The 25,416-nt window shown below is 41.5% G+C and overlaps 2 protein-coding genes across 3 annotated transcripts; one reads left to right on the top strand and one right to left on the bottom strand.

Annotated features, from left to right (window-relative positions):
* Nucleotides 1–311: 311 nt before the first annotated feature.
* On the bottom strand, nt 312–23,592 carry slc5a10 (solute carrier family 5 member 10). 2 transcript variants are annotated; one of them, XM_035534760.1, is made up of 15 exons: nt 23,410–23,592; nt 22,986–23,057; nt 22,092–22,196; nt 21,337–21,396; nt 20,982–21,086; nt 20,692–20,797; nt 19,833–19,913; nt 16,510–16,715; nt 15,024–15,159; nt 6,767–6,874; nt 6,474–6,624; nt 5,774–5,942; nt 1,695–1,910; nt 1,480–1,570; nt 312–856 (listed from the first exon to the last, which is right to left on the bottom strand). In XM_035534760.1, exons 1-15 carry the CDS (start codon nt 23,518–23,520, stop codon nt 660–662), a joined length of 1,914 nt encoding a protein of 637 aa, XP_035390653.1. In that variant the 5' UTR covers nt 23,521–23,592; the 3' UTR covers nt 312–659. The 2 variants fall into 2 exon arrangements, with proteins under 2 accessions (XP_035390653.1, XP_035390654.1); XM_035534761.1 differs by lacking the exon at nt 6,767–6,874.
* LOC113580902 (protein FAM83G) lies at nt 7,548–16,439 on the top strand. The gene is made up of 5 exons (XM_035534759.1): nt 7,548–8,924; nt 10,024–10,191; nt 10,931–11,055; nt 11,762–13,172; nt 15,400–16,439. Exons 1-5 carry the CDS (start codon nt 8,466–8,468, stop codon nt 15,883–15,885), a joined length of 2,649 nt encoding a protein of 882 aa, XP_035390652.1. The 5' UTR covers nt 7,548–8,465; the 3' UTR covers nt 15,886–16,439.
* Nucleotides 23,593–25,416: the final 1,824 nt, after the last annotated feature.

Below are 25,416 nucleotides of genomic sequence, written 5' to 3'. Positions count from 1 at the left end.
CTGTATTTTTAAACATTGGTAAGTAGCCACAGGACTAGAGTTCAGAAAATAATTAACTTGGTGCAATGCATTGTGATATTCTCCTCGCCCGTTATTTTTTGATATTGAGGGTCATTGGGTCATATCTCTATATGTATTATAAAGTAGTTATTGTTAATCTTACCATCATGTGCTACAAATACTGCAGAGCATGTGTTTAAAGTGCTTGCCCTCGCTCAACTTTCGAATGTCTCACCATGTCACTTCATCAGCATTATGTCATCCTGAACTACCAAAAATACACTGAGCTACTAAAGCAATTGTCAAGGTCATTCCAGTCAGGAGGAAAGTTTAGTATAAAGACTGGGATTCACAACATACATAACCAACTGTCTACAAATGTAACTTAGAATAAGTGGTATCTCACCTTGACATCAAAATGAACAAAACCGACTTTTATAATAATTGCTGCTTGCAGGAATCAGCTTTTTAAAATGTTTATGTTGGTCATTGTCAGTGGTCATACAGGGCTCATGTAGACATCATGTAGCCTTATGAACACCTGCATATTTTTCAGGCACTTTAACAGGAGGCAAATATAAACACCAGGAATGAAGCTGAGAAGCTTTCTAAGTGTGTGTGTGTGTGTGTGTGTGTGTGTGTGTGTGTTAGGCATAATATTAGGCATAATAAGCATAAAGGAAAATGTTAACACAGATCAGAATGATAGCATTGACACAACAAAACCGTGACCAAAAAGGGTCTTCTCTGGTGCTAATGATCGCAGGATGTGTAGTCCCAGGAGTTGCACGGGCAGGTCGGGGACTACAAAACCCAGCGGCATGTACACACTTCCCCCTGTGCACAGAATTACACCCTAAGGACAAGAAGAGAGAGGCAAAAAACAAAACAAAAAGACGTGTTCCAAGTGCTGCTTTGTTTGGGAAGAGTGGATATAAGAACAAAAATACTATGATACTATAGCATATGTATACTATGATACTATATCATACTATAATATGATACTATATCATATCATTATAGTGGTTGGGCATTATTATTATTATTATTATTATTATTATTATTACTATTAACAATATCAGTAACAGTAATATCAGTAATAATCCATAACAATCTAATGTATACAGAGCTAAAAGACAGTAAGTCTAAAGCACAGGTACACATATAAAACTGCACAAAAACACAGCAATGGGAGGTTTTTAGTTGTGGCTGATGCACCAGTGCATGCATCGATGACCACGGGTTAAATAAATTTGAGGTGGAGGTTTTTAGTTGTGATTTAAAAAAAATGAAATAAGCCAGTTGTAGTAAAATTCATTTTCTTATTTATATTTTTTCTTGTATATTTGTTTCTTAAATGGAGCTTTTAGATGGAGCTTTTTGTCACTCTAGACAAGAGTCCCTGGTAAAGTGCTTTCATAATAAGAATTCCCTTTGATAGGTGTCTAAGCTGGGGAGTGAAGTGTCTGTATGTCATACCCTCAGTTCTGTGGCTGAGTGTAGAAACTTTCTGTAGTGGAATGTCTCTGTCAACGCTGCCTTTCAAGGTCCACCAGGTAAGATTACATGTCTAAGATGCAATATACAAGTGACATGTTAATAGAATAATATGAACATAAATTTATGAGCTAGGGTTAACCTTATAGGTTTTTGTCATCGTAGTGGGTATTATAATGTGCACCAGTTTGTCGTACCAGTTCGTCGGTGGGAGGAGGGGTGAGAAGGCTGACCACCGCGACCACGATGGCGGTCAGGGCACAGAGGATGATGGCAAAGTGTAGGTAGTGCACGCTCCTCAAGACGGAGGGGGCAGGGTCAAACACGCCACAACGGGGAGGCGGGAAGGCAAACTCCAGGACCATCCGAGTGACCCCAACAGCCAAGCCCACCATTAAGCCCCAAAAGGCTCCCTGAACACACACACACACACACACACACACAAATAACATACTTTCCTTTATGTCTATTGCATAATCAGTGACATTTCTCAAAGCTCTTATTATTAATATGAGGGAAATAAATGTTCATTTAATTACTTTCCGTGGAAAACGGCTTTAAAACAGATTTACATTGACACACTGCCAATCATGCTTCTTCAAAGCAGGAATGATGTTTTGTATGATGTCAAATTGTTTTGTTAATCACGCCTTAGCTGCGACCTGGCAGAGAAGCTTTCTTGAGCATCAAACATCATCACCCCTAGCTCATAGTGTGCCATTGGAGAACCACATAATTGATGCAGTAGGGATTCTGTCGTGTTACAACATGAACTGAAGAGCACAGTTGAAATTCAGTGAAACCATTGAATGAATGCACGTCACCAGGGACATGGCAGGTGCCACAAATGAGACATCTACATCAGACAATAAGAGGGTGTCTTGTGGTATCTTACAGGCAAGTAAACACCAGGGGGAGAGAGAGGGAGGGGGAGAGAGAAGGAGGGAGAGAGATGGAAGGAGCCTTGTCAAGATGTCTTGAAAAATTACAAGTCACTACCACTCTGAAGACTGACAGCCATTCATTTGCCTAAGTGTCATAGTGACATTTATTAGACAAGTACAAAAAAGGTGACAGATATTTGTGACTTATCCAACTAGCAGTTCACACTTGTAGAGATTTCACATCCCAGACACCTCTTAAAATGGGAGAAACATGATATATTTTAATATGAATATGAATTTACATCAGAATTTACTTAATCATTTCAACTCTATTTAAAAAGTCTGTTTACCGCCCCCATTCCCCCTAGAGACACACAGTCACACCTTTTCAATCTGAGCAAGAATGCAACTCAGGCAGTTCTGACTTCATAATTATTAACGTACATCCATTCAGCTAAAAAACAAACAAAAAACCCCCCCACACACTTAAAAGCCAAATCCTTTATATATTTCACGAATTGTATGATAACTGTATGCTAAGACAAATATTATAATATGTCACAATAGCTATAAATCTTGCTTGTGCTCTTTAGAACCTGGTGCAAGCTGAAGAATGAGACCGAGGCCGAGGTAGTCATGATAGCCAAGGCAGACAAAGTCTTGTCTAGCCTTCACGCTAAACACCCTCTCTCCCCCTGTGTAAAGGTATTCGGAGAGGCCTCCCTCAACACTGGAATGCTGTAATTCTTTCCACTTGACAAACAGGTTCCCATGCATCTGATGTCAAGTCTGTGGAGCTTGGTGAGCCTTAAAGACTTTGAGCTGATCTCTTGTTTAAAAGACGTGTTTATTAGTGTTAATTTGCCACCGATGAGTGGTGCAGAAAAAGGAGCAGAAATAGTTCTGTTCAGGGATAAGGTGGAGACTATTTGCAACTATCTAAGACCATATGTTTATATCTCACTACATTATATGGTGTTAAACCAAAGCCAGCGTCACTCAGACACCAAGCCTGAATATATATTTACATAAAAAAGACTAAAACTAAGGACTCCTGTGGATTAATAGAGCTAATGATATAATGACATGCTACATTTTACTTTCATTTTATTGTGTTTTTAAATTAACAGCTAACAGCAAAGCTATAATATTGACGTTGATGGTGGATAGCACACTTCCATTTACAGCTAAATAAATATCATAAGTCTTTACATATTTTATTAGGTTGTGTGAGGTATTGACATAAGTTGCCATTTTTTACAACATCTTATTTATTGCATTATTGTTTTTTTTTTGTTTTTTTTTAAATTCTAAGCATCTAAAAGGATAATTAGCAATAGTGTAAGAGTGTAATACATCTCTCAGACATTTTCTCCACCATGCATGCAATGATTAGGTATTTTTCTAGAGGTCCCGTATTAGCAGTCATTAGGCAATAATCAACAAATCTTAAAATTGGGTTCTTAGCCTTTCCTTAGTCTTCATTAATCTGATTTTAAGGGAAGTTTAAAGTCAGACTAAATTTCTCTAATCTCTACATGCACTTCTACAACACCCACTGCACAGGTGTTGTTTTCTTAAAGCAACTCAGCAAGTTCTGATCCTGGAAATGATAACGGGAACCTCTGAGATCCATCCAGACGCATGATATAATCAGCACTTGTTTGGACTTGATCCCTACCACGTTCAGATATGTCCAGCTTTGATTCAGTAACAAAAGGGCCTTGGCAGACTCTGCTTTAATAGCCTGGTTATATTTAATGTCCTTGCCTTGACTTGAAATAATGCTAGTATAAAAAATAATTGGGAGACAAGTTCTTTGGAAGAAGCCTTAAGGGAATAGCTAGTGGGTGAAACAGAGCATGTGTTTTCAGTACAGGAATTCAATACAATACCCGTCAATACTGGAAATGCAAATTAAGTTTGAAAAACTGCCCCATGGGGCTACATTTCAAATACTCCAGTCAGGAGGTTCACTAGGGAATCAGGGCTGCCCCACTATGGTCCTGGTAAGCCAGAGTCCAGCACACATGCACCAACTTGCCTGCACAATCAGGCAATTAACTGATGAATCACACGTATATAAATCAAATATGCATGAATGTGTATGACTATGTAATTGATACAGGAATGTATTAATAAAGGTCTGACCTGACCTGAAGTGAACGAGTAATTCTCTCACCCTACTGTCAGACACACAACACCTCGCGAATTGGAAGTCTTCTTCAGAAAAGATCTAAGTGCACTGCGCATTAATTGGAGGGATGAACTTACACTAACTACTGGAATTTTCTCAGAGTGTATTATTTCAGAGACGTGCCTGACATTTGGGTTTGGAGATTAGATGTTCCCAGGGAATGTGAGGCTCTGCAGCCTGAGGTCTTATTGCGTTACTGTACTGACAACAGTGTTACGGAATAAGAATCCGTGAAGATGAATTACTGTTCTCTCTCTCTCTCTCTTTTTAGTTCCATACACTGACACTGATGTGTAGTATTTGCAGTCTGTTTTCTCTTTTCTTTGCCCAATTCCATATCAGTTCCCTGAGAAAAAATGTCCACATGTCATACAGATCAGCCTAGTGCAAAAAAAAAAGTGACAGGCACGTGGACACGGAGCCACTGAACCGAGTAAACCGGAATAAGAGTGGGGGAGGAGAGACAGAGTGAAGTTTAAGCCAAAATCAACCCTGCAAAACAATGCAGAACGGAAGACCTGTCTATGTCCGACAAAAGACCTAGTTGTTCTAGTTACAGAATATTTCCATTTCAAATAGCTGGCGCAGGGCCTACAAAGAAGTCGGAAGTATACATGGATAAGAGGGAATAAGTCTAACTCTCTCATGCAGTTACAGCACAACGTCAAACAGTACTGCTGTGCATTGTGTTTTCTGAATGGCACGTTCAATATTCACATGAAATTGTTTTCAGTTGTATGGGTTCCTAACGTTGAGCTGAAGTGCATGAAGCCACGTCCTCTCTGACCCCTCAGGCATAAAACTTGAAATCCTTACGCGCTTCACTCCTGAGCTGGTTTGCTCTTTGTCTTACTCACTCTCTCTTCCCATTCTTCACACCTCCAAGTGAAAGGGTGGCTTCAGATAATTCAGTGACATGACAGTAAATCAACGGCAAACTTTTTCTCTCCTCCTACCACATACGTACACGCACACACACACACACACACAGAACTGCTGTTTAAACACACAAAAGAAGCTGGACACAAAACAAACACACCCACACCTACAGCGAGATGAATTCAGTGCAAAACAATGGGGGATATGTTGTTTATCTAAACATAGTGGTTGTGTGTGCATGCGGGTGTGTGTGTGTGTGTGTGTGTGTGCATGCGGGTGTGGGTGTGTGTGTGTGTTTTCAGGAGTGTATACATACTGCCTCATTGGTTCTTTTCCAGAACACGGCCATCACGAATATTGCAGTGACAGGAGGGGCCAAATAGCTGGTCACCGACTGGATGTAAACATAGAGCTGACCACTGTTAGCACTCTGCAGAATGGGGATCCAAACGACGCTTATCACCACCAGAATAACAGTCACAATCCTGTAATCACACACACACACACGACCATTATTATTTGATAAAAAACATTACAGTTATTACTGTGTTGTTTGCTCTTGTAAAATTTAATTGCTTTAAAATTTCATATATATTGGCCCTACACTTCCTTTTAATCCTACTCTTCCACATTTGATGATTATTACAATATGCACTCATTGGCAACAACTGTTCTATAGTGTCTAACTGTGCATCTGCTTATCATTAAGTAGCTGGTGACTGCACTACAGCTCCAAGAATTTAATTTATTTTTACTTTACTAGGCCTTGGCTCTTTCTGAACAATAGTGTCGTGTGAACTTCTGACCCTTGAACCACTCAAATATTTGCCCCTGGTATCCAGATACTCCCAAAACCATTTACAACTCTTCACCTCAAAATGTTTATTTATATGAATGTAGCAAGATTGTAGTTAAAAAAATGGAAGTCCAATGTGTTTATTAAACTGACATGCATATTTACAAACTCGCACACCTCCACAAGCACCACACACACCCTCATAAACTCACGCACACACCTGCCAACTAACAGCAGCTCCTTCTCACTGGCTCCCCTGCGATGTTTCTTCCAGATGTCCATAGTGAACAGTGTGCTGCTGCTGTTGAAGATGGATGTTAATGATGACATCAGAGCTGCCATCATCACAGCAATCATTAGGCCTCGGAGACCTGAAACACACACACGAAGTCGCAAGTGGTCTGAGCACATCTTCGTGTGTTATATCCCAATCCAGCACCAGGACTGAGGATAGGGATAACACGCCTTACACGGCGAGCACTGACACTGTGTGAATGAGTAGATCCTCATTACCGCTAGGCATTAGCTCAATGACCAGCTTGGGAAAAGCAATGTTGGAACAGCCGACCTCTGCTCCACACACCTTCATGCACTCCTCGGGATCCACACAGCCCACCGAGTCTGGAAATACGCATACACGCACGCGAGCACACACACACACCTTTTTGGACTTTTTAAATAGTAAATAAAATGAATAATTTCTGTTAAGGAGCTATAGAGAAACAAACAAACAAACAAACAATTATTTAGCTTTAAAAGGATATTAACCAAATATAAGACAACAGCAAATTGAAGCAAAATAAGACCAAAGAATGGACTCTGGCTGATCATTACAACATTTTCTAGCAAACATTTTCTCTAGCCACAGAGAGGGAAAATAAATATTTAGCTGGGGTCTGGGGAATATCTCTGTAATCAAACACAAATATAAGATAGCAACATTTTATGTCAACATGCCAACTTTTCTATATAGACAGTGCAATTTGAAGACTGCCCGTTATAAAACGTCACTGAGGTTTTTAAGGTGTGGAGAATTTCTCTCCAATGGAACAAAATGCCTCAAGACTTTGGATAATTACATTTACATTTACATTACATTTGGATAATGTAAGGTATTAATGTAATACCCGCGTTTATACAGAGTGCAATCTGTGATGACTATACCAAATCTTTGTTAAAGTCAGCGAGAAGTGGAAGTTGCATCCGTTTCCCTTTTCCTGACCAATAACCGGACACTCCGCCCAAACCATCCCCACACGTGTTAATTCTCGCTCAAGTTTTCGACCCAGATGACGCGTCATCGAAGTTCATGTAAGGAGAACAACTCCTCGCCTCTTCCTGTTCCCCCGAAGTTCCGCAGGTTTGGGAGTGCTCTTGGCTGTATGAAGTCATGTTGAACATGACCTAACTTTGCAGGGTTAGCTAGCTAAACTTTTGTTTGTTTTGCGAAATCGAAAGGGATGACGCCTTTTTGCTTGTCGTTTGCTTGTCTCGGGCGACAGGTTGTGGAACTCTAACGGCCCTTTAATCACCATTAAGATCAAAGTGTAGAAATGCTTTAGTCCGGCCGGCACTCTGACCGATGGACGTTTGTAGGCCGCTAGTCATGGAGAGCAAGGCTTTGACGTCGAAAGTGGAAAGTTCGCCGTGGTCCTCGAAACAATCTCCATAACATTCGCGGCGTTACTGGTTGGCATAGTGGGGAAAAACGAGCCTGTGCGAGGCATGGGGTTGACTTTTTTGTGCGTGTGTACGCGCGCGTGCGCGGCTTGTGTTCGTGCCTCCTGGTCACGTGATTGCGGTGTGCCGTACCTGTGGAGGTTTGGGCTCGCGCGTTGTCTTCCCTTACCTGCCGGATAACTGAAAGCTGATCTCCGATTCAGTTGAGTCCATATTTCTCGTGTAACAAGCAGGGGACGCAGCAATTATGATAAAACATCGATTTAAACTTTAAAATGACACTTAAACTCTGAACTATTCTGTCGGATACTTTTTGACGATGATATGGCAGACTAAACCAACTACGACTGAATATGGGAGTAGTTTTGTCTCCTCTGTAAGTAGGCTAACTTTTAAGTAAGAAGAAACATCGAAGATCTAACATTTTTTCGTTTTTTTTTTACACTGACTACAGTACGCTATTTTACAGGGTACGTTTGGTTATTTATTTATATTTATATTTAGCGTCGGTGTCCTTCACTTTGGCTTCAGAATGGCTTTGTCACAAATTCAGTGTCTCGACGATAACCACGTTAACTGGCGCATGAACGAGTCGAAGCCTGAGTTTTTTTATAGCGAGGACCAGAGGTTGGCACTTGAAGCATTAATTACGGGCGGACGCGACGCCTTTGACATATATGTCAAGGAGCATGAGGTCCGTCCTTTTCTGTCTGAGCCGGAGTTGGAGCGACTGTCTCGATCCGTAGAAGACTACAAACCCGGATCCGAGAGTCACAAAACGGATGGGATAACGGAGGGAGAGGACGGTACAATGTCATTGCAGTACTGGCCGGACCGCTCTGACATATCGATACCCGATTTGGACCTCGGTTGGCCAGACATTAACGCTTTCCGCGGGGTCACGCGTGTAAACGTCTACATGCAGCCTCCGGTGGACGGACAGACTCATATCAAAGAGGTAGTGAGAAAGACCATCGCGCATGCGCAGAAGGTAAGCCAGGTCACAGCAACAAGAGACTTAGGTACTCAATTGTGTACTCAATTGTCTAGGATTTCCCTTTGAATGTCTGCACTGGCAAGAAAGAAAAGTATAATCACTAATGAAAGGTTAGTTCTTGGAAGGCCCTCTCAGGAACGGCAGATAATCCATGAGAATGCCAGTCATATTGTAATACACACACCAAAACCAGCTAGCTTTACACCTTCCTATTGTTTAAAAGGTTTTAAGCAGGAAGTGAATATTTTGTGAAATGTCAGAAAAACAGTCACCAAGAGTGATCAGATTATTTATCACTGGTTAATGGAAAAAAGTCTGGCATGCTTGTGGCCTGCCATAACTTCTCATGTATGACTGTCATTTCTATTAAACTACTTAAACTACTAGACTAGTTAGATATTAAAGAATATTAAAACAAAACAAATGCTGCCCTGCTTTCATCCTCCTCATCATCTTCATTGTACGTTCTTTCACATCCTTATTCCTAAAGGTGTAGATGGACTGACTCATCAAAGTCCAGCATGTTAAAACATGCTTTCAGTCTTTTTGCTGTTAACACACTATATGTAGACTCTGGCTTTCTCTGTCACACACTGTGCCTCTTTCACTGGTTCATAAAAGCTTTAGTCATTTCGTATCCAGAGCTCTAAATGTGAGATTCCATTCTGCACAAGGGCCTCTTTGATAAGAGCAGGGTGAAAGTGGGAGTTTGCGTGTGTGTGCTCACATGTTTGCATGTTCTCTGGCTTAAATTTGAGTGTATAAATTAGATATGCATTTGAATGTACTTCTGTTTTTTTGAGTGTTATAGCTGGTGAATTACAGGATGACGACACATAATTAGCAAAAAATATATCAGAACCAAAATATGATACATAACCACCACAGTTTGGGTTCTAACAGTAAGATGGCGTTGCAATGCAGGATTACACTTTAAAACAAGATATTAAAGTTTCAAAATGCATCAGAATGATATCTAAGTGATTCCAATATTAAACATTTGCAGTTGCTGCAACCACTTCAACAAGTAAGCATGGTTATGAGCATACAATTACCATGTGTCTGCGTGTGTGTCTACATGTGTGTTTTCCAGGTGATTGCTGTAGTGATGGATGTTTTTACAGATGTTGACATTTTCAAAGATATGTTAGATGCTGGCTTTAAAAGGAAGGTGGGTGTGTATATCATCATAGAGCAATCCACCGTCCAGCACTTTCTCAACATGTGTGAAAGGGCAGGAATGCACAAAGGACATCTAAAGGTGACTTTTACACACACCCACACCCACTCCCCCCCACCCCCCCACCCCCCGAGTTAAATCACAAGAAAATTGTTGGCAAAAGACCCTAAACACAGCTCTCCTGGTATTGTACCTTTAGGTGTGTACATGATTTTTTAATCAGCGTGAGAAAACAAATAAGCTCTTTACTGGTGTCGAGACAAAGGTCTTAAGTATTAACATTTCCTTGTCTGTTGTGGTTCAATTGCCAAACAAGATTCAGACTGACTTGGGTAGGTCAATTCAGTTACAAATTGAAATTCCCGAGCTGAAAGAAAATTAGTTTTTTTAAATAAATTAAAGTAAATAAATAAACTACCATAGCTGACTAAAGCATTTCTTTGCTTTGTAGTAAAAAAGAAGGGTTTTTTTTGGTTAAGTTCTGTAAGCAGAAAGGAATGCCTTTCAGATACAGGAAATTATTCAGAAACACGAATATTTATTATGGTCTTATGCATTCGCTTTTATACTAGGCCTTTATATCTGTATATGGTTTTATGTTATACAGCACTTTGGCCCTTTAAATGTACTATATAAAAAAATTACTACTAAGTTAAATTACACTGGTGCAAACCACACTGGGTTTGAGGATATTTATTGTAGGATGACCTATTTAATTCTAAATAACTTTACACTGATCTGTGTGTGTGTGTGTGTGTGTGTGTGTGTGTGTGTGTGTGTGTGTGTGTGTGTGTGAGATTGTGTGTGTGTGTTTTTGCAGCACCTGCGAGTACGCTGCACTGGTGGTTCTGAGTTCCACACACACACAGCAAAGAAAGTACGAGGCTCGCTGGGTCAGAAATTCATCTTTGTGGACGGAGACCGTGCAGTGTCTGGATCATACAGGTTTGAGTCTGTGTGTCTGAGGAGATGTGCTGGAAAAATATTTGAGACATATTGTTTTTCAATTGCACTAAAGATTTCATGCAGTCAGACCGTGCATCTGACCGGAGAAGTATGACCCATGAATGTAATTTATTATTGTTCTCTGTTGCTGCTTCTCTGTGATTATTTGTACAATCTAAATAATTTATTTGATATTAGAATTAATTTAAGCAGCTTTTATAGTGTGTTTGAATGTTTGAAAAAAAGTCTTATTCAGGTTTTTTTTTTTTTTTTTTAAACTTTCTGTACATGTATTAAAAAAGGGGAAACAAGAAGAGATTTGCAGCTTTGTGATTTTGAAGCGAAAACTAGCTAGCTTGTTAACTGTTAGTTTCTCTCAGTCATCCTATTAGAGATTCTAGTCTATATTGATTGAGGTTCACAGTAATATAGACACAGTACAAAACTTGAGGTTTCCTGAGTATTTTGCTGTTTTTTTTTGTTTTTTTTTTCTTTTCTTTTCTTTTTTTTTTAACTCCATTAAACTGTGTTAAACAATACAACCATATTCTTATGGGGCTATTTGATTTCATCTGTGAAATAAATGTCTTTGTCTAAATGTAGTTCATATCCATCACTTGGACTTATATTATAATTCGATGGAGTCTCTTTGTTTGGGAGTTTGTGGGGGTATGAAGATGACATTGTATGACCTTTTGTCTTTCAGTTTCACGTGGACGGCTTCCCGTCTAGACCGCAATCTCATCACAGTTCTGACAGGGCAGGTGGTGGAGAGCTTCGACAAGCAGTTTCGTGAGCTCTACTTGAACTCTCGCAGCGTTAACCTGTCCAAGCTCCCGATGGCTGAACCCCCTGAGCCTGACCCTCCCCCCGTCAGTGTGCCAGTGTCTGTTCCCTCGGCAGCCGTTGCCCGGAAGCTGATTAACCCCAAATACGCCTTGGTGGAGACGGCAAGCCGAACCTCCTCGGACCAGGCCAGCCCCAAAAACAGCAACTCCCAGTATCCTTTGCCCCAGCCTGTGAAGCGCGAGGTTGCTGAAAACCCACCTATACACCCGGGCCTTGTGGGGCTGCAGAAGGCGGAGCTTATTGCCTACTTGCCCACCTGGCCGGAGCCCGACCCTCCCAGCGATGTCATCGGGTTCATTAATATTCGTGACACCAGTAAGCCCATGCAAGCGCATTTGATGCGATCCCAGCTGTTTGAGACATCGCAGCCCATTCGCTTCAGAGAACCATTTACGCCTCCCCCTGAGGAGCCTCTGCCGGAGAAGGCGAGTCCTCGACCCAAAGTGAAGCATGGCAAAGCCAGCACCAACCCACCAGGTGGCCCCACTAATCCACAGCGGCAACCTGACATTAAACCACCTTCAGATGCTCTACCCTCTGCCCCACCTAAAGAGACATCGCCACCTGCTCTGGAGGTCGCACCCGCCCAAGCAGAGGATGCAGACCCACAAATGGTTCCCAACCCCCCTCCACCACAGCAGCTGACCCCTGCCAAACCCACGCAACCATCCCTGGTCGAGACCCAGACGGATGGGAAGCCTCTAGCACCACCCGTGCCCAAGCCACGGACTCTACAGGTGGTGGTGTCACCATCCCATGGTCTGGAGCCAGTGCAAGTCAGCCTGATCAGTAAGGACCGGGAGGCCTGCTCTACTGACCCGACTTCTGACTCGAATGAGGAAGGCAAGGCACACGATGGGGCGGGGCCAATGGCTGTTCCACTTCCCGTCTCCTCAGTGACTGTTCCACCTGCAGCGCACACGCTGGTGCGCTTGTGCGTGGAGAAGACCCACGACGATGACGACGCAGACAGCATGAATGTCATGTGCACGCGGTCGCTGAGAGACAAAGATGAGAGCTCGACAGCATCTGATGAGTTCTACGAGTGCAATGACTCAGATGGAAACAGCATGCATCCCCGTCTCACTAATGGGGGCGAAGCAACAGGGGGCTCGGGCCGTGTCAGAGGCCATGCCTCTAGGCCTGACTTGGTTAACGTGATGGCACGATTCTCACAGTCCATGGTTGACCTACGCCCAGAGACGCATACCGAGCCAGACACTGCTGAAAGGAACTTTCTGAACACACAGAACAGATTTACAGGAAAGGTAGGGGAGCATATTTATATTTCTCTGTGTGTGGGTCTGTGGAATTGTGAAAGTTTTTATATCAGACAGGTCTGTTATCTTTCCATCCAGCCTTTAAAAAACTTGGGTGTGTCCCATATACCTCAGCCTGCAGGTGATGGAGTGTGTTTATACTTTATAGGCTGTGTGTGTGTGTGTGTGTGTGTGTGTGTGTGTGTGTGTGTGCGCGCGCGCGCGCGCGTGCGTGCGTGCGCACGCGTGCTCTGAAATACACCAGGGTGTGTCAGAGTGCGTTCCAAAACTATTGGCAGTTCAGCAGGCCTGAACGTGCAACGAGTTCTGGAATACAGGCATGTAGGACTGTTATGAAGTTCAATCTTAGACTAAAGCAACTAGCCAAAAGGAACGGAGCTTCATTATGATATGAAGCTTGAGCTCTTTCTGGTCTGTGGTGATCTCTATGTGGACGTTAGACAAATATCTGGAAAATGAGATCAGCCTGATATGCTGACTTTCATCAGTTCAACAACTAGGAGGGACTAAAAGTCTGGGATGCACTTTTAACTGTTAAAAAAAATTAGATAATGAAGTGAACGTAATACTACTAACAGTATTGCTAATCTCCATTCACTGCTGACTAATTTTCTTCTCCTTAAAAGCATATAATTGCCAAACAAGTGGTTTATTGCATACCATTAAGACTTAAAAGGCAGACCACTATGAGTTGAGACATGCAGTGTTGATATAAAATATAAGTATTTTCAATACAATCTGTGATTAGATGTATGACTAAGGCTGTGGTTGAACTTGCACATGATAAAATGAGTCCTGCTAGAATTAAAGGTGTCACTTAGAGCTGCATACAGAATTTCTGGCACCCCAAGTTAAAAAGCACAAAAAAGTTCAATAACAGAGTTACCACTGACTGAGATGAATTGTGTTTTTGTCATGTGAAAATTTCTTCTATTTAATAATTTTCCAAATGAAAAGATTTGCTGATGACCCTGTTTTGAGGGTAGCCTCTTCTGACAAGGATAATGGCAGTGGGCCTGTTTCTGTAATGGTTGTACACATCCGAGCAGGTCTCACGCCATTATTGCCCCTGTGTGTCCTGACATTAATGGACTATGATAGTAAATATGAAATCATAGAAGTGATTTCTTTATGATCTTAAAAATATGACTAAATATTTCATTTTTTATTTAAGTACTGAGACAATGATGGCCCGGTTAGTGCTTTAAAAAAAAAAAAAAAATATTACAAAGTTTGTGTTGATTTAGAAGATTGTATTTCTGATAATACACTATACACTGTAATTATATGATTACTGTGGAGAAGTTAAGATCTTATTGACAAAGTGATGAGTGAAATCAGCAAATCAGCCTATTGAGAGCATCCAGAAGTGTCATTACTGTCTGACTAGCAGGCGAGTGTGTGTTTGATACCTGGGTAGAGTGGCTGGCTAGTAGGGGTGTGTGGGTGTGGTACCTGGGTAGAGTGGCTGGCTGATAGGTGTGTGAGTGTGTGTGTGTGGTACCTGGGTAGAGTGGCTGGCTAATAGGTGAGTGTGGGTGGGTGTGTGTGTGTGTGATAGGTGTGTGAGTGTGTGTGTGTGGTACCTGGGTAGAGTGGCTGGCTAATAGGTGAGTGTGGGTGGGTGTGTGTGTGTGTGTGTGTGTGATACCTAGGTAGAGTGGCTGGCTGATAGGTGTGTGAGTGTGTGTGTGTGGTACCTGGGTAGAGTGGCTGGCTAACAGGTGAGAGTGTGTGTCTGCGTGTGTGGTACCTGGGTAGAGTGGCTGGCTAATAGGTGAGAGTGTGTGGTACCTGGGTAGAGTGGCTGTCTAGTAGGTGTGTGTGTGTGTGTGGTACCTGGGTAGAGTGCGCGGCTGATCATGCCTGGGAGGATGATGAAGATCATTGGCAGCATCTTCAGGTAGCTGGCAAAGATGGATGCCCCTTTGGCATGGCTCAGGTTTTTTGCTGAAAGAGACCTCTGCACGATCACCTAAGGAGTGACAGATATTCACCGTTTTTTTATGGCAGAAAGCAACATAGTAATAATAAAATTAGAACCAAGTAGGTACGGAATATGTATACATGTGGAATCTGTTAATGTCATATGTGTAGCATGGTATATACCAGTCGATGATTAATGGAAATGACATAATAACGACAATGACGACAATTTTGGTTCAATTCGATTATGTAGAATCCTTTATTCATAACCCTCCATTTCCCATTGCAGTTCTATCAGCCTGTGTCCAGGTCTTCTGCTCAAGAAGTCTACAACAGGCCTAAAGTGGTGATCGCCAAACCAGGAGTGTTCCACCGCCCTCCCAAAAGCAGTGCCCATGTGATTGGAGGCCACAAATACTGGCAGGCCAAATTCTATACATCGGCACGGCAGCCGAACACAGCGGCCCCGCCTAGCGCGAGCCACGCTAGCCGCTCCCCCCGCCGGCGCGGCTCCCCCTACAGGAGCGGAGAGCTGAAGTCCGGCCGATCTCTGGTGCAGTGCGTCGAACACGTGCACCCCCTTGCGCCCGCCCATCGCACACTCACTCACACGCACTCCCTTTCACCCCAGAGGCGAAACGAGATGCAGACGCCGATGGGGATCCCAATCTCCAAACTGGCCAGCTACAGGAACATGATGGGGAAGGCCCCGGGAGTCATGAGGGGTGTTGGCATGGGTGACAAAAAGGTAATGCGTGGGCAGAAGGAGAGTTAACTGTTATCCTGGAAATAACAGGAAGCGGATAGGAGCGGTGGGTGTGAGCGAGTGGACGGTGTAGCACCAACTAACTGTACTTTGAGGACCCACAATGACATTCATATGTTCATCAAATAGATGCTCTATGTTGGATTGTATTCTGCAGGCAACAGGTGATAGATTTGGGCATGTGGTGAAGGAAACATTACTGTTATGAACCAGTCTTTGCTTTACTTTGAAAAAGGTGTATTGATGCCATGAGCATGGCTGACACCAGATGAGTGTTGCAGCCTTATGTCATTAATCATTTGTATGTATGTTGCATTTCTTGTGTAGCTCACCTGGTAGAACAGGTAGCTCAAGGTGTTAGTGACGCCAAGGTCACAGGTTTGATCCCCAGGGAGCACATGTACACTTATACTGTTAAATAGGCAAGCTGCTCCAATTAAGAGCATCTGCCAAATGCTGTAAATATTTTTTTTTTTTTTTGAGTGATTCCTGGTCCTCTTTACCTGCTGACGAAATGTATTGGAACTAGAGGGCCAAAGTAATAAACTTTTTTTGTAAGACTCTATTGTTGTCATTGAGCAAGAAACTTTAAAGAGGCACGGCTGCCATCCCTAGTCGAAAACCCGTATTTACCTGATCAGTGCACCAGTACCAGGTGGCAAGGATGGTCAGCCCCAGGGTCATGCCAGGCCAGGGCAGGTCTCCATGCACGGGGTCCCGGAAAAGGTGCATGGCATCGGGCCTGGGGAGGTGGCATGTCGTATTGGGGATGGTCTTAGCCGGCACGGCTTGCAGGTAGATTTGCTCCAGGTTAGCGTAGCCGCCAATCTTGTTGAATGCTAAGACCAAGAAACACATGAGATGCGTTCATGGCAAGGCTTGCAGCTTGGGCTGTGGGTTTGAAGAGATGTGGCTGCTGCTGAACCCAGCTTTGGGCATTTTTGCATTTTTGCACCCACTTGCCCTAAGCTCAGTAATAAGGCCACCCGACTACGCTCTGGGAGATGTGCTAAACAGGCAGTACCCCACCTGCTTTATACATTCAGGTCATCCTAAATACCTTAATTATCTTCATTAAGGGTATCAGATTGGGGATCTGCTGTCTGGTATATCTTCAGGAGCAGGGAGGGGCATCCTGTCATTAAGCCATCCAAGTGGCATAATCCTCCAAGGATCAGAAGGTTTAGACCAAATAATACCACATTCATAATGTAAACAGAAAGCTTTCATGAACTGCAGACTGCTGTTTTTCATCATTGCCTATCCTGCCCTTTCTGAATAATTGTTTTACTTGTGCCGTTGTCTGTGCATGCCAATGTCAAAACAGGATTTGTTTAGCGTTTCCATGAAAGGTAGTGTGTTGTGTGGTGGTTTTTTTTTTTTTTTTAATTTTTAATGTGTGGGTTGGGCGATGTATGTCTCTTTTTAAGTGAATATGTATATGACGCGACAAAGGGATTCTTCCAGCTTTTCCAGAAAGCCTCGCTTCTTCAAGGTCCCACTGTAGGATTCACTGTGGCTAAAGAGTTCACATTCTCTATTCAGATGGAGCATGTGCCTGTGTGCACACATTCTCAAATCTAATCAGATGTGCATGCGCTCAATGTCTGCTCTTGTTCATCTTATCCACTCTAGTCATTTTGAGATGGAACTCAAGTTCATACACTTATACTTTGTTTGCCTTGTACAGATCTTGTATGTAAAGCTTTCATAGCAGTTTGAAATGTACTTGCTAGTTCTATACTGTGTATATGATTGTTTGGGACATATTACAGACTGAATATTCATGAATATGAATACATCAGATGAACTTCTGATTCTGGTGTCTACCAGTTAAACTTAAGTCACTGTATCGCTCATCAATAGCAATCTAAGGATGAGAACTTTGCCCTCAATAAACAGGTCAGGGAAACTTAAAAGCTGTCAGATCTCAGGATGCACATTGTTTGTCTCATACAAGGATTTCAGGTCTTGAGCCCAAAGTGAACCTTCAGAAGAGAAGCCGTCAAGAGGAGCTGGAGCAGAAAGATGCCATGTGACTGGTGGTTTCCTCCTGTGTGCAGTCTCTGTGTGTGAAATGTAGAAGAGGCTGAGATGGCTGGTAGTGGAAACTGCATTCCTCTGTCGACGTGTTCTCTACCGGTTATCACATCCAAATATTAACTTACCTGAACGAGTGCCTTAAATAGACAACTTTAAATGAAATGGAAGAAAATGCTAGATATCTGAAATATTTTAGTCGTTACAAGTCATTGCAGTAGAGCGATGGGAGTGATTTTTTTCCAGGTGAGAAACTTGGTTCAGTATGCTTGGCAGCCACTATTTGTCATTATTGTTGTACATTAAAATCTGACCAAGACCGGTCAGAATCACCATCTGTGTTACAGAAGGGACTTTTAAACAATCCAACCGACAAACCACTTCCACAGATTTTCTGTCGTAAACTCTTGTAATTGTAAACTCTTTTCTATTGTAAACTCTCACAGCGTTGCAGACGATGGATCGTGATAGTTTACCTAGAGCCGGACACAGTGGCCTCTTTGATTCACCCTTCTGACGCCAAACCCCACCCGCAACTGCGAGCTCCATTAAGTTCTGCCCTATTACCCTTTTCACATGCCCCATTAGACAAAACCGTTAGCGTCTGTGGCTTGGCCCAAAAACACTGCTCGCTGTGTTTTTTGTGCTTCTCCTTTTTCTGAACATGAATACGAAACACTTTTTTTTTTTTTTTTTTTTTTTTTAAACCAAAAAAAAAAAAAAAAAGCTATGGGTCAGACTACAATGTAACTTGCAGGAAACCATGACTAAGATCCCCAAGTTCAAAACCATCTGGGTTTTAAAAAAGATATTTTCCCAGATGTTACAAAATTAAAGCAGGCCTTTGCAGGTTTATTCACTTCTGTTTGTTGTTTTTATAGCCAAATTAAAGCTAATGAGTTTTCTAACTTTTTTCTAAATTTTCTAAATTCTTCCTGTTTTACCATTGCAAAATTATATGGCTATCCTAAATTTGTGCTTTTAGAGTAAGATGTCAGAAGACAAACATAAGCTATCAAAAAGTAGCACATACATGTCCAAATGTGTCAAACATCTTCATCTTCCCATCAATGTTTTCTTTGAATAGTTAGCTATAAATACTTTGTTTTACTTTGAGCTGGGAGAACATATGTAGCAGGATATAACTGACAGACATCTTTATATATGTACTTTATATTACTTGTGAAATTTTGCATGTGGATTGGGAACTGTAGTGGAGTACTTACACAAGTTCTTACACAAACACCACATTTTAATATTTAAAAACTAAATACTAATTTTTGAAATAAAAACTAGTTTTTTTAAAAAGACAGCAAAAGACCATAAGCACAGGATCTGCTAAAACATGTTCTCATCCGGTATAGTCTCATTGATCGTGGGGTGGGTCCGTGGCATTTGCAACACAGCTGATGTTTCACATTTTTGGCATTTAGCAGTTGTCCTGGCAGGGTTTCCCCTCTGCTGGGGGCTGGGGAGTGAGTCGTCTCCTGTATGTCACCAGCATGCCGGGACACCAGAGCCAAGCCCGAAAGAGCTCGCGGCTCATACCTCACGTGCCGTCATGCTGCTGTCACGATAATGTTTTTCTATTGTGCCTCAGGGCACACTGGCTTTGTACTGCCTGTAATATGCATGTGGCAATCCTTAAAAGTTCCTCCCACACGTTTACTGTTTCTCGTTCTTACTTTCTTACTTTCTATTGTTACTTTAATTTCTTCGAATTTATGCTGTGTTTATATTATTTGAATGTCTCATCATGGGTGCCGGGTTTCACTTTGCGACTATAAAACCAAACCATTTTGTGGAAAAGGTCTTTTCCTCATGCTGACTACAGCCCTTTTGTCAATGCTATTCCCATTTTTTTGAATTACTGCAGCTAAGAGCATACTGATTTCAGTGAAGTGCACCTGACTTACCTGTTATGGTGAGGATGACTGCACCAATGATCATGATGAAGGTCTGGAGAGTATCGGTGTAGATCACAGCTGCTAAGCCACCTAGTGAGACAAACAGGTGTGCTATTGAATATTCCTCTAGACTGAGTAGCTTTTCTACATTAACCTTTCAGGGGTGTGCTCTATTAACTAATGTACTGCCCTGCCCAGCGAGGGGTAGAAGGGTTTTTGTCCTTTCACAGCATTCTAGAATTTTACAGTTCAGCTACAGAGGCTAATTTGCAAGCCTCTGAAAACTGTGGTAACAGGATTAATGTGCCATGTAGAACTTTCTTGACAGTTTTCTGACATTCTAGCCACACCAGTGTTCTTGTACTCAACAGGCACCAGACAGAACTGATCACACCGGTTAACCTTCTGAGGCATAACCGTTGCCAGCAACGTAAAGAAGCCATGTGTTAATGCTATAGTATTTAAACTGATGAATGTGAATATTTTTGAAACCAAAAAAAGGAAAAATTGTACATCAGCCTGTAGGGAGAACTGTTCAACAGTAATGTAAACTATACATTTATAGTTACATTTAGTTCCTGCTAATATGCTGTTGTCTGTCATCTTGGGCTACTAGGTGCTTCAGGTAACATCACTAGTCTATGCTTACATATGTAACTATCTGCAGTGTTAACCTCAACCTTTATTTATTTATTTGTTTATTTATTTATCTATTTTTTAGGTTTTCTAATAAGCACCAAATACATGTAAAGCATTTTAAAAAACACCAAATACATGTAAAGCATTTAAAAAAAAAAAATTCACCACTGAAATGTTAACTGTTATTTCTTCTCTTGGGTATGCCACAAATTCATAAGAATACACATACCAGCAATGGTATAGAGAGCAGTGACCACCAACATGAGGACAGTGGAGAGGTAGAGATTCCAGCCCAAACACACCTGGACGAACAGGGCTCCAGAATACAGGTCCGTCTGTGTGCGGGTGTGAATAATGGGGACAAAAATCAATACCATATTCAAAGGCGACTGATTTTCCATTTATTCTCATAAATTATGTATCTCGCTGTGGATTCAGTCCAGTTTGAGCTGGATAGGTACGCACATCTTACGTCACTAGGCCTTTCTCCAGCGCTTGTGAACAAGTGAATGTACTCACCGAGATCTTGGTGAAAACAGACAACATCAGGCTGAGAGCTGACAGGTACATGCGAATTCGCTCTCCGCCAAACCTCCGACCCAGATACTCTGGCATCGTGACAATCTGGGCACGAAAAGGAGAGAAGCTATGCCTGTATTTTTCAGATTTTCGTATTAATGCTGTGAGCATTCAGCTAAAAATATTGGTGTGTGCTTGTGCCCGGCAAATGCACTATTGGAACACAGAGATAATTTTCTGCAGTATGCTTGCGTTGCCTTTGAAACAGTTGAGAAATCGTTTTAAGTGTCAACATGGGTGGTTTCGTGCGGAAATGTTTGTGTGTTGAGCACATATGTTTGTGGTTGGGGCTTACCTCAGAAGACACATATACTGGGACAAAGATCCAAGCAAGAGCCAGTAGGACATAGGTTGCCTAGCAAGGGAAGAGAGAACGTGTTATAGGCCCCTATCTCCCCCTAGTGTACACGCAAGGTAACTACATAAATAAAAACCTAGATCACGTTTAGTCTTCCTATCTGTCTAGATATCTATTGATTATAGTGTGCTTATTATAGTGTGCACATAACAAGGTAAAAAAAAACAAAACGTGATCAAAGCTGTAAGATTAGAAGCTGTATAGAAGTGAATTACTCCGTATCTCTAAAAAGTCATCTTCCTTTTATTTTAAATTGTCTCTTGGCATGGAGCTGCTAAATCAAACTCCCTTAAGTTATACTGCTTTTCCAGATGTAAGGCATTTATAATGTGTTATACGTATAATATATAACTTATTACACACTTTATTGCATATGCTGAATTTGGCAACCAGCATGTTTTGGTTCAGTACAATATAGCTGAAACAGTGAATTTATAATCAAGATTATTATGCTTCAGATGAACATTTAACTTATTGACCTTAAAGCTTCGAAAAGAACATTGGCCATTAGACATAACTGGGGCACAAGAGCCTGAGAATAACATAATCAAAATAACATGTTCAGTCAGAATGAACAGTAAGAATAGGTCTGTTCTTTAGGTCTGTTCTGTCTGGGGGGCATTCTGGGAAAAGCAGGTGGCCTGTGTACATCACTGGGCTTTTGAAAAGGGGTGGAGCCTGCCAAGACTCACGTTCCACTCAAAGCCGGCCACGGCGATGCCCCCTGCGGCACCTGTCCCAGCCAGGCCGATGAAGAGCCCTGAGCCCTCGCTGCTGGCAAACAGGGATGCCCCGATCTACACGGTATACACACAGTCATCGCACAAACCCACACAAACACAAGAACAAGATCAGCTGGACTTTTCTCTCATCAGAGACATATACTTTCACCAATCGTAGTTTGACAGAAATACAAAGACCTACAGTTTATGGACCATTTAACCGAGCCTGGGTTGGGGTTAAAACTAGAGAATTTCCAGTGGCAAATCATCATTTGCACTTCAGTTCAGTCTAAGACTAGCATCCATGTTTAAGAAATATGCCCATTATGTGTCAAATGATGTTTGGACTACAAAACCATGAATGTTTATTCATGCGTATGGTTGTTCATCTGAAAATGACAGGATGCTAAATTAACATCCTTGCTGTGTCACTCAGATGAAGGCTAAATTACACTTTAAAGCTGGGAGACTGAATTAAACTTTTGGATAGTGAAAAGTAAACACAATCAGCCCAACATGTAATGTCACATACTTCAATAATTTGATGGTGACATGTTTACTTTGTTAAAGATGATTTCCTTTGTAATCATGCAGCTTGCTTGTAGTAACCCCTGAATTTTTGCAATTCATAGCTAGAGTGTGGTTTGCACTGTGAATGTAAGAAATGTTTAATGAACTGTTCAATCATTCACCACTGAAGCACAGAAATAAAATCATTTTGACAGAAGGGTTAACTTGTATCTTTAAATCACACATATTGGTAAGATCCATTCTTAAAAATTAGTCAGGGCATTTTGTACCTTTAGCACTAATTTCCAGAATGTTTTTAATGTTGTTCAATTGTTTTCCATGGATTGCACTTACCGGCCACCAGGCCATATCTCTACCAGCCAGGAAGTAACCATTAAGAGTGTTTCTGCTTACTCTGCAAGAGGACTGACACAGAAACACACACATGTTCTCATTAAATCATAATTTATTTTATATTAACACTACAGGTGTGAATTCCAATGTCCCAAACGGTTGTATCAAAAACAAACCCCGAATAACACATGTAATACTATTTTTCTAAAAATACCTCACAGTATCATCACCAGTGCTGAATTAGCTATAGGACTTAAATAAACACTACCACACTACCAAATATTAGACGGAATAAACCCTATTATAATTTATTCAATATTGTGTCCCTTTTGAAAATTATTTTACCAGTTCATAGTTCCTAATAGATTCATGCACTCAAAGACAAAACCCTGACAAAGAGAATCAGTGATGGAGGTCCTCTTACCCATATTCCAACGGCAACGTTTAGAAGAAAATAGGCCCCAATGACAATGATGTCAGAAACGCTGAATGACTGCGAGAGAGCAAAGAATTTGGTAGTAGCGTTGGATGGCATGGCTCACGGTCTGCACTCGCAGACTGCACTGGGGAAAGACAGTGCAGGACGACGGCAGACCTTGTAGGTGAATTGATCATTAAACACATCAGTTTAATGAAGCGACTGCTCTCACATACTCACATGAGACCAGACACAGGAGAGAGAGAGAGAGAGAGCGAGAGAGAGAGAGAGAGAGAGAGAGAGAGAGAGAGAGAGAAAGAAAGAAAGAAAGAAAGAAAGAAAGAAAGAGAGAGAGGGAGAGATTCTGTAATTTAATGCCTAAATTAGATTTGGTGACTTGGTGTGCGCACACACACAGCCACACACGCATGCACGTGCACACAAAAACACACCTCCACAGCATGCATAGGGTATGTTTCTCCAACACCTAATGTGTGTGAGGGAGTCTAAATAACAACTCTGGACACTCTTAAGAAGGTCAATGATTTACCTTCACAGTCGCAGGTACTTACCCATTAATACACACACACACACACACACACACACACACACACACACACACACACACACCATTAACATTAATCTTACACAGAGACATATACACATGCATCATCTATTCTAACAGACTCATTCCAGGTGACAGGACATTGTGTATAGTGCACTTAAAACAAAATTCCTCTCGCCTATGGACATGCATTTATATCACATTTTTAGCACTTAAAAAGAAAATATGCAGTAAATATTTCTCACACTGTAGTAACTTGTTCTGGTGTGTGGGTGTGCTATTTGTCAAGCCAAAATAAATGTGGCATACAACAGAAGTGCAAAAATGTCCTGTAGGAGAAGGATTCAGTCACACTGAAAGCCTAGTACACAGTCACCAGCTTCTGTTTATACAGTAGTCAGAGATAATATGTGATCTGGAACAATTTTATCAATTTTGAGGTTTTACACTGAACTTTTAAGATCATTAGTTCTTGTTTAACAACATAATTATACATTTACATGCAACCCTAGTTGACATAATTTACTATGTTTGGGGCTTAAGTAGAATATAATAAAATGATGGCCATTTTGTGAAGTGATTGTGCTCATTCTGACTGAGAAACTTTTTAGCGAACATTCAACTTTGAGTTTGAATGTAGCATAAAAATAAGATCTTGAAAAATACAGCCTATACAGTTTATGAAGAAAATGACATATTAGGAATGACTGAGAGAACCTTTGCCTATGAGAACCTTAATTTGACAAGGAGGTGAATGGATGAGTTAACCAAATGCCTCTTATAAGTGATCTTACAGTACTGTTTGGAGCTTTTGGACAACATATTGCTGATTAGTCATACTCATTTACAAATTCATTTTGTCAGTATAGCAAAACACATGCAGTATTAATACTGAGGGCTCAAAGCATAATTAATGATCACTTCAAAATATTGAAATATTGAAGCGAATATATATATATGTGTGTGTGTGTGTGTGTGTGTGTGTGTGTGTGTGTGTATTCCCGCTCTAACTATGACAATCCTGTGACAAGTTTAACAAGTATTCTCTGATCGGCTCCCCAGATCAAGTATCACTCTGTGCTCCGACTGTCACCACGTATGAATGTGAAGATGTTCAGTGCATAGGTTCCCCGGAGAGCGGGCCGCTAGTATAAAGTACGACACTTTAAACGAAACCAGGCCTGCAAGTATAACGCGATCGTGGTGAAGGGCATGCGGTTTTATAAATGCGCCACCAGGGCGAGCCACCACTCCGGGAAAAAAAACAAAACAAACAAACCAAAAAACAGCAACAGCTGAACAGAGAGCAAATTGGTCGTGATTTACGCTTAACGAATGATGTAGGTTAGAGCTGAGCCAAAATTAGACATCTGCTCCAGTTGTATTGACACCCTTAAGGAATACCATATCGTTTCACAGTGTTTTAACTTTAAGAACGTCGTTAAAAT

The sequence above is a fragment of the Electrophorus electricus genome, chromosome 16 (genome assembly GCF_013358815.1).
Source record: "Electrophorus electricus isolate fEleEle1 chromosome 16, fEleEle1.pri, whole genome shotgun sequence".
Taxonomy (NCBI): domain Eukaryota; kingdom Metazoa; phylum Chordata; class Actinopteri; order Gymnotiformes; family Gymnotidae; genus Electrophorus; species Electrophorus electricus.
This window is presented reverse-complemented; position numbering and strand designations above follow the sequence as displayed.

Bases quoted from the DNA above. Each gene is read 5' to 3' on its own strand.
- LOC113580902 (XM_035534759.1), top strand. From the start codon at position 8,466: ATGGCTTTGTCACAAATTCAGTGTCTCGACGATAACCACGTTAACTGG. The intron at 8,925-10,023 runs GTAAGCCAGGTC...TGTGTTTTCCAG, and splicing joins CCATCGCGCATGCGCAGAAG to GTGATTGCTGTAGTGATGGA. The intron at 11,056-11,761 runs GTTTGAGTCTGT...TTTGTCTTTCAG, and splicing joins GCAGTGTCTGGATCATACAG to TTTCACGTGGACGGCTTCCC.
- slc5a10 (XM_035534760.1), bottom strand. From the start codon at position 23,520: ATGCCATCCAACGCTACTACCAAATTCTTTGCTCTCTCGCAGTCATTC. The intron at 21,087-21,336 runs GTAAGCCCCAAC...TTTCGTGCCCAG, and splicing joins CAGTATATGTGTCTTCTGAG to ATTGTCACGATGCCAGAGTA. The intron at 1,571-1,694 runs GTACGACAAACT...ATTGCATCTTAG, and splicing joins CTCCTCCCACCGACGAACTG to ACATGTAATCTTACCTGGTG.